At 30.0% G+C, this 8889-nt stretch overlaps 1 protein-coding gene across 1 annotated transcript; it reads left to right on the plus strand.

Moving 5' to 3' along the window:
* The first annotated feature begins 1822 nt into the window (after nt 1-1822).
* LOC112797340 (subtilisin-like protease SBT4.14) lies at nt 1823-8594 on the plus strand. The gene is made up of 11 exons (XM_025840221.3): nt 1823-1991; nt 2113-2207; nt 2574-2671; nt 2817-2960; nt 3102-3207; nt 5456-5969; nt 6548-6645; nt 6731-6955; nt 7263-7371; nt 7498-7711; nt 7875-8594. Exons 1-11 carry the CDS (start codon nt 1890-1892, stop codon nt 8411-8413), a joined length of 2244 nt encoding a protein of 747 aa, XP_025696006.1. The 5' UTR covers nt 1823-1889; the 3' UTR covers nt 8414-8594.
* The last annotated feature ends 295 nt before the right edge of the window (nt 8595-8889 follow it).

An 8889-nucleotide genomic window follows, 5' to 3' on the forward strand; every position in this document is an offset into this window, starting at 1 on the left:
TAGTTTCGAATTTTTTCTTACAAATACATAATATGCCATGTCTTCTGGAATGACACAATCAAGGTAGATAGAGTAGTGTAAGAGTGTTGGAAGGGTGATCGAAAAAGAGAGTGTGGTACTGGAGGAGTAGAATGTGTGTGAAAGAAAGAGAAATTAACGGAAGCACTATTTTGTCATTCTAAAAAAAAAAGAGTCATATTAAAAATTTTAACAATTATTGATGGTATATTCAACTTCAATTTAAAAACAAAATATTTCATTAACTTAAATATTTTTGTTATGGTTAAAACGTAATTAAAAAATTTAAAAAATTAAAAATTTAATTAAAAATAAAAAATATAAATTTAATTTAATAAAATTATAAAAATTAATAGAATGATTAAACCTATTTGAATACTGTTTTCTCAAGATAATAACTTTCAATTTGATGGTAGTTTTTATTTTATTTTAACTTTAACATGCTAATTAATTTGAATAATTTGATTACCTTTAATTTCTTAAATGAATGTAAAATGCTATAACTCAAATGACATAGTCTCTATTGAGAAGTTGTAGGTTTGAGTCTCTCTTTTTTTGTTGAAAAAAAAATAGATGCAAAATGGTGTTTTACAAAAAGCCCATCAGAATGGTGTTACACGAAGATATGAACGGCAGCAAAAATTTGTTAGGGGCGAAAATCAATTTCGATGAAAACGAAAAACTTGTTAATCCTTACACCAAAAAAAAAACCTTGTTAATCCTATTATTGCTAACTCGTGCTTTTCGTTCCTCACTGAAAACTGCTTTTTGCCTTATTGAAAACATTATTTTTGGACATAAACGCATGATTCTTTCATATTAAATTTTATTAAATTTTTTCAGACTAGTTTAATTTTCGTTAAATTAGTCGTTTGATAAATGAATTATAAAAAAAATTTATTTTATTCTCTGAAATTAAAAAAAAGTTGCTTTTCCCATTAAACTTTCTTGTGAATGAATCTTAATAAGCAGAAAGTTACTAAATAGGTTTTTTTTTTACATAAAAAATAAATGATAAATTCAATAACAAATATATAAGAATTAGCATCAAGATGACTAATATCAATTTAAAAAACTTTTTTCACCAACATAACACATTACATTACATTATCATACTAAAAGTCTACAATAACATGTCAGATGTCACTTAACGTTTACCTCAAGGATTTTTATGCTCAACTTGCAGCTCAATGGTGTTACTATTTAGCACTTGCAGTACTAATGTCAAGGGATCTATGTGTTCCTTGCATTAGAAAGTTGCAACTTTTCAAAAATGTTTGCATGCATTCATATCAACTTACACGTTTATATTTTTAAAGGATGTAGACTCATTTTAAATAAATTTTATATGTCATCTTATAATAAAGTTTTATTTGCATTTCTTGCTAAGAAACTATAGCAAAAGAAAAACACAATATTATGGTATAAATTTCCCACTAGTCTTAACTCTCAAGCCCTAAAGACAGAGAACTAAGATATTTTTGCATGAATTTCCTTCTTAACAATAACAGCTTATGACATTTTCCAACTTCAAAGCAAAAATAGCAGAAATCAATAAATAACATGATGGGAAATTAATCTTCGTGTACCACAAAGCCACCATGAGCCCCCTGTAGATATCATAACATCAATTGAGTTTTTATTGAGAAAGAAATAGGGAAATAGGGATAGCAACATACACAAAACAAAATGAGAATCTTAAAAGAAATTCAGGCCTGAAGATTCTCACAAGCTTAAGCTTATAAAACTTTTAATTAATTATTGAGTAATCCAAACCTTTCTTTTGCTAAATTTCTATGCTATATATAGGCTTCTGCTTAGAGACTCTATAGTCTATACCTTCTCAAGCCATTTTAGTTTCACTTCCAAATATGATTTTACAGAAACATACTAGATCCTTTAATCTTCTCTGGAGGCTTCAACTGGTGCTGATACTGCTTAGCAGCACTTTGGCGAATGGCGTCGAGAGAAAGGCATTGGATTTCTTCTCCTTTTTCTACTTATTGTTTGCAAGATATACTTCTTCACTTTCATGTTCGAGCATAGGTTACATGTTAGTTTAATCTTGATCATCACCATTGAATTTGTATGCAGGACTTTTACATTGTTTTCTTGGGAGCTCATCATACATTGAATAGTGACATTATACATGAGACACATTTAAATGTTCTAAGTTCTGTGAAGGGAAGGTAAAATACTAAAAGCTCATAATCATAAAACATCAACAATATATGTAGCTGTTATTCAATCAAATTCCACCTTGTTTTAAATTGAAGGGAGATATGAATTTAGAGCACTAAAGTAAGGTGTCTATGAACACATAACTTAATCTAATGGTGAAAACAGGAGTTTAAATTATTAAAATGAGAGTCATACTAAAAGCAAAGGATAATAGAATGGATATCAACAGAGTATAAGAATATGAATGTTCAAAAAATCATTTCTCTATTGCAGCCATCCTCCCAAACCATGTTTTTAAAGGAACTTCTTTCTTTTTATTTATTATTTCACTTTGAGTTAATAGTCATTGTGATTTTGATTTGTGTTTATTTTAGCTATCTTGAAGCCCAAGAATCCATGGTTTACAGCTACACAAATAGCTTCAATGCATTTGCTGCAAAACTATCAGAGAATGAAGCCAAGAAGTTATCTGGTATTGAACAATTTACACTAGCTCATCCCTTTTTCTTTGGTTTAAATATGTATCTTGTTACTTTCTTTTAGTACATCAGGAGAGGCTTGAACTCGAAATTTTGGAAATTTTAACCCCTTTTTTTTACATAAATTGTTTCATGTAGAAATGGATGAAGTTTTGTTGGTATTTCGAAATCAGTACCGCAAGCTACACACAACAAGATCATGGAACTTCATTGGTTTGCCAGTAACTGCCAAGAGAAGATTGCAATTTGAGAGTGACATTGTTGTTGGTGTTTTGGACACAGGTGCATCCTACTAGCTCTCTTCCTATTTATATTTTCTGTACATTTTTTCTTTTATGTACTTAATGTGAGATTTTATCTGATGTAAATGCTACTTTATAATTTAAATGGAAATTATAATGTGTCTGCATATTGGCGAGGTAGGGATCACTCCTGAGTCTCAAAGCTTCAAGGATGATGGATTAAGTCCTCCACCAGCAAAATGGAAAGGGAGTTGCGGCCCTTTTGCTAATTTCTCAGGATGCAATAAGTAAATTTCATTTCTGTGTTATTTGTACTTTTTTTACATTGAATTTATTCACTCTCATCAACCATTAAATTTTATTTTTGTTTTAATATTCTTAATAATCTTATTGTTAATATTATTTTGAAATCCAACGTTTATAATTTTATTAATATTTATGATTAATTTTTTATTTAATTTGTAATATAAAAAGATTACAACAAAAAATTATATATACCAGAATCATAATTATAAAAAAGAATACTAAAAATAATAAAATTAAATATTTATCTTGGTAGAGATGGAATAAATCTAAAAGTTTTTTATGATATATTTTATATAGTATATTTTTAATTCTTTTAATACTCTTTTTTAGTACCTATAGTTTTTTACTATTATTATTATTATTTATAATAATTTTTTGTTTAATTTATTTTACCTAATAGGATCAATAAATCATATTATGAAAAGATAATAATAAATATAATATACAAAAATCACAATTATAAAAGTGTATAATATTAAATAAAAAGTTTAACAAAAAAATAAAAATAATAAATAATAGAAAAAAGAGCTCATATAGAGAGAAATAATAAGAATTTCATAAATAATACAATAACATGTCTAAAGGATAAAATTGGTAAAGGAAAAATAGATGTTTAATGTAAATGGCTAAAAATCTGTTAGTAAAATGCAAAAGCTAGAAATTGTTGCTTCTGTTAAACAGGTAATTCAGTCTTATGGTTCTTCATTATCTGCATATGGTCTCTTTTTTTTGGTGCCCATTTTGTATGGGCTTTTAGTTTAATGTTTCTATTCAGCGGGCCTGGTTATTGACAAGAACTTATTGAATTCATCGTTTGGGCTCATAATAAATTAAAAGTTGCTCCTGCTACTCAGCCTAAAGCTTTGAGTATTGTACAGGGACGTGCTGTAGGAGTAACCCATTATCTTCTGGGTGGAATTGCCACAACATGGGCATTCTTCTTAGCAAGAATTATTGCAGTAGTTTTGACTACAAAATTGATTCTGCGTTTACCAAATCAAAAGTTAGCCAAATAAAAAATTAAATCTTTCAATTAGTTTAAACGTGTTTTTTCTTTTCAAACGGGTTTGCCAAACACACTCTAAATTGATTATGAGATCTACATTATACGAATGAATAATTATGAAAAGTAAACTTTTAATTAGTCAATATTAGTAATTTTTTAATTGAAAAAACTCAATTTTTTATAGACTTTAATATTTAGCATTTAAAATAAAAAAAATAATTTAAAAAAATTGATTGATATTATCTAAAAAAATTAATTTTCTAATAAATTCATAGAGTATTAATACAATCAGATAATATAACAATAATATGCAGGAATAGTTATACAACATGCAAAGTTCATAAGAGATTAAAGCTTGTCATATCAGCTAATTATCATCTTGTTTTACCTTAATCATTTTTTTTTTATTTTCAATTAAAAATGTAATCCGGTGTAGTTGTACGGTAAGGCATAGATAAATGTGGGGGCACCAAAACATTTTTCATATTCGGGTAACATTTGTTTCAAATAATTATTACTACAAATGTGTTGCCTACTATACACAAGGCACTGTTATTAATACGTGATGATTGACATGAAAACTATTTCCTTGAAGAAGGGGTAAAGGGCTAAATCCATTTTATGGCTGTGAGTAATCACTTTAATAAAATCACTTGAGTAATCACTTGAATGTCACAGGATATTTTAGGAAATATAAATCTCATATCTCATATCTCATATCTCATATATATACTACAAAGGAGTTGAGAGTCATCCTATCAAATTTTAAATACTCGAATAAAATTACATCTAATAAAAAAATAGTAGAAACTCACATGAAGATAGTTAAAGTTATTTTTACATAAAAAAATGCGAGTTCACATGTATAATGTATTATTTAAATGAAACTAAACCAATTGTTATATAACTGAATTATTCCTTAGAAATAAAACCGGTTTTTAGTTAAACCTTAACATGAGAGGTGTCAATCTCTAAGGCTGCATCTTTATATGAATAAAACTCTATTCATCTTGGTGTGAGTAATCACTTTAATAAAATACTTATGGTTTTACCAAAAGACAAAAAAAAAAAAAAAAAAAAATCAAAAGTTCATCTTATGGATACAGAGTGATGCGTACACTATTGGTACAAGAAAAAAAAAGAGTCATTCTTTTCAATGTTATGGAGTTAAACTGTTAAAGTTCTAACTTTTGTATTCTTTTCATGGTTGGCAAAACATGAAGCAAGATCATAGGAGCAAAATACTTCAAAGCAGATGGAAACTCTGATCCATCAGACATACTATCTCCCATAGATGTTCTTGGCCATGGCACTCACACTGCATCAACAGCAGCAGGCACCCTGGTCCCAAAGGCAAGCCTTTTCGGCCTGGCTAACGGGACGGCCCGCGGCGCAGTCCCCTCGGCCCGGCTGGCCATTTACAAGGTCTGCTGGACATCCAGTGGATGTGCAGACATGGACATACTTGCTGCATTTGATGCTGCCATTCATGATGGTGTGGATATCATTTCAATTTCCATTGGTGGAGGTGATCCTAGCTATGTGGTTGATGTTATATCCATTGGCTCGTTTTTCGCCGTTAGTAAAGGGATACTCACAGTGGCCTCCGCCGGAAATGATGGCCCGGATATGGCCACCGTGACGAATACTGCGCCGTGGATTGTTACAGTTGCAGCTAGTGGCATTGACAGGGCTTTCAGGAGCACTGTGATTTTAGGGAGTGGAAAGAATGTTTCTGTAAGTTTATTTCTTATGCCTTCTAAATTTTCTTGAAATAAGAAAAAGAAAAAGAAAAAGAAGAGTATTTTGGTTATTAATTTAATTAATCAACTTCTAATTTCATAACCAAGGTCTACTTATATAACTATGATGAATTTGAATGTAAGAGTACACATCAGAATTAGAAACAATACTAAAAGTTTATGCTTTGATTTTGTTTTGTCATACTAATCAGTGCAAAACTTCAATCCTATGAGTAGCCTTTAATTGTATATATTATTTTCTGATCACTATTTTAGAAATTTTTATCTAGTTTTTTAAAATTTCAATGTGGCTTAGATGCTGCACATAACTTGTGGCACGTATGCAACTTATAGCATTATAGAAGATTCACCTAAGTTCACCTCTAATTTGATCAGGGTTTAGTGAAATGAAAGACTAAATCATGTGTTATGTGAATATTACTATTTTACAAACCAATTTGTATGGTCATATTGTAAATAATAAACAATATGACATGCATTCTGTTATTGAATCTTGAGAAGATTGGTCATGAATTCATCATGTGTGAAACCCCAATCATGGAGGTTATGCAGGGAATAGGAGTGAGCAGTTTCAATCCTAAACAGAAACAATATCCTCTCATCAATGGCGTCAATGCTGCTCTAAACTCTGAAGCCAAGGAATATGCTAGGTAGCTTTTGCTTTTGTTCTTACCAATTATGTTTGTTTGTTCAATGATGATAGCAAAGAAGATTTTAATTAATGCATTGATATAGATACTGCTTTGGAGGTTCCTTAGATCCAAATAAGGTGAAGGGAAAGCTTGTTTATTGCAAATTAGGAACATATGGCACTGAAGCAATTGTGAAAGAAATTGGGGGAATTGGTGCCATAATTGAAAGACAAAGATATCTTGATGTTGCTCAAGTTTTCATGGCTCCTGCTACCATTGTGAATATGAGCTTAGGTCATACTATCACTAGCTATATACATTCCACAAGGTATAAACAAACAAACCCTGTTTAACTTTTTAATAACCATTCTTTACCTTTTAGACAAATTCGACACAAATATTTTAGGCACCAGAGAATTCTCCTTCTAAAATATGATAGTATAATCTCTTCACACCCTTGTATTTTGTAAAATGTAATACTAAATCAAAGAAGAGGCTAATATAAATATGCTAAATCAAAGAGTGCATGCTGTATATTATATTACCAAATATTAAAGAAAGTGTAGTTCACTATAAAATTTTTAACCAAGTTATCTAAAAGATTCAAGTTGACCTGAATTTCATGTTCAACTAAGATCACCATCAGCAGTGATATACAAGACCCATGAAATTAGAAAGCCAGCTCCATTTGCTGCTTCATTCTCATCTAGAGGTCCAAATCCAGGGTCTCAAAATATTCTTAAGGTACAAAATGGATGCAAGTTTTCAACCTTACACAGTTAGTTGTATATTTAATTTAACCATAAATTCGGTACCTAAGTAACTGAGTTTTTTTGTTTTGTTTTTTATTTTTATAATACATTTGTGCAGCCTGATATTGCAGCACCTGGCATTAACATCTTGGCATCTTATACACTTAGGAGGTCAATCACTGGCTTAAAAGGGGACACTCAATTTTCAAAATTTAATCTATTGTCAGGAACTTCCATGGCTTGTCCTCATGTTGCTGGAGTAGCAGCATATGTGAAGTCATTTCATCCAGATTGGACCCCTGCTGCAATCAGATCTGCCATTATTACCACAGGTGAGGTTTTATGAAGAAAAAAGGAAACTAAACAAGCTTGTGTGCACTAGCTTAGTTGTTTTAACCATTTGCTTAACATGAAAAATTAGCACAAATTAAAATCCATAAATCATAACATCATATCTTTTGACATGACTAACATTTTCATAATCTTTGTCTAAAGCCAAACCAATGAGCAAGAAAATGAACAATGAAGCAGAATTTGCCTATGGTTCTGGCCAACTAAACCCGACAAGAGCTCTAACACCTGGTTTAATCTATGACATGGATCACTTTGGTTACATCCAATTCCTGTGCCATGAAGGTTACAGTGGTGCCACATTATCAGTGTTACTTGGTTCTCCTGTGAATTGCTCTTCTTATTTGCTTCCTGGTGCTATTGGCCATGATGCCATCAACTACCCCACCATGCAACTCATCTTGAAATCAAATAAAGACACGACAATTGGAGTTTTCAAAAGGACAGTGACAAATGTAGGTCTTGGTCCAACAATCTATAATGCCACTATCAAGTCACCAAAGGGAGTTGAAATCACAGTGAAACCAACCAGCCTCATATTTTCTCATACCATGCAGAAGAAGAACTTCATATTAATGGTGAAAGCTAAATCTATGGCAAGTATGAAAATTATCTCTGGGTCCCTTATATGGAGAAACTCAGTTTACTATGTTAGAAGTCCTATTGTCATTTATAGTCCATAAAATTGTGTTTGATAGTTGAAATATGACACAAATACAATCACAGAAATATATTTATTTAGATTTTGAGATAGGTATATATGGTAGAACAAAACTATTATATGTTTGAAAAAAAATACATTCTGTATTTGTGTATATTTATATGTCTTATTTTATATATTTTTAATATATATTTTATATTCTAATATGATTGATTAGTGTCTGATTTTTTGTATATACATAATATAATTCATGATAGAATATGATCAAAGATATAATTTTTTTATATTTTCTATTATTCTAAATGAGGAAAAAAAACATAATTTTCATTTCTTTATTTCAGTATTTGTGTATTGTCAAATCAGTTTGTCACAATTATTGAAACTATCACAATCTATAACTTAGCATTTATTTCTTCACTACATAATTCTAGATAAGTTTTTACCCTCATAATTTCTTATATAATCCAAGGATTAAATACAATAACTTTTTTGCAAAAG

The sequence above is a fragment of the Arachis hypogaea genome, chromosome 4 (genome assembly GCF_003086295.3).
Source record: "Arachis hypogaea cultivar Tifrunner chromosome 4, arahy.Tifrunner.gnm2.J5K5, whole genome shotgun sequence".
Lineage (NCBI taxonomy): Eukaryota > Viridiplantae > Streptophyta > Magnoliopsida > Fabales > Fabaceae > Arachis > Arachis hypogaea.

What these genes read in the sequence shown, in the direction of transcription:
- LOC112797340 (XM_025840221.3), top strand. Translation starts at nt 1,890, where the DNA reads ATGATTTTACAGAAACATACTAGATCCTTTAATCTTCTCTGGAGGCTT. An exon ending in GGAGTGGAAAGAATGTTTCT is followed by an intron (nt 5,970 to 6,547) that starts GTAAGTTTATTT and finishes GAGGTTATGCAG; the next exon opens with GGAATAGGAGTGAGCAGTTT. An exon ending in AGCTATATACATTCCACAAG is followed by an intron (nt 6,956 to 7,262) that starts GTATAAACAAAC and finishes TGTTCAACTAAG; the next exon opens with ATCACCATCAGCAGTGATAT.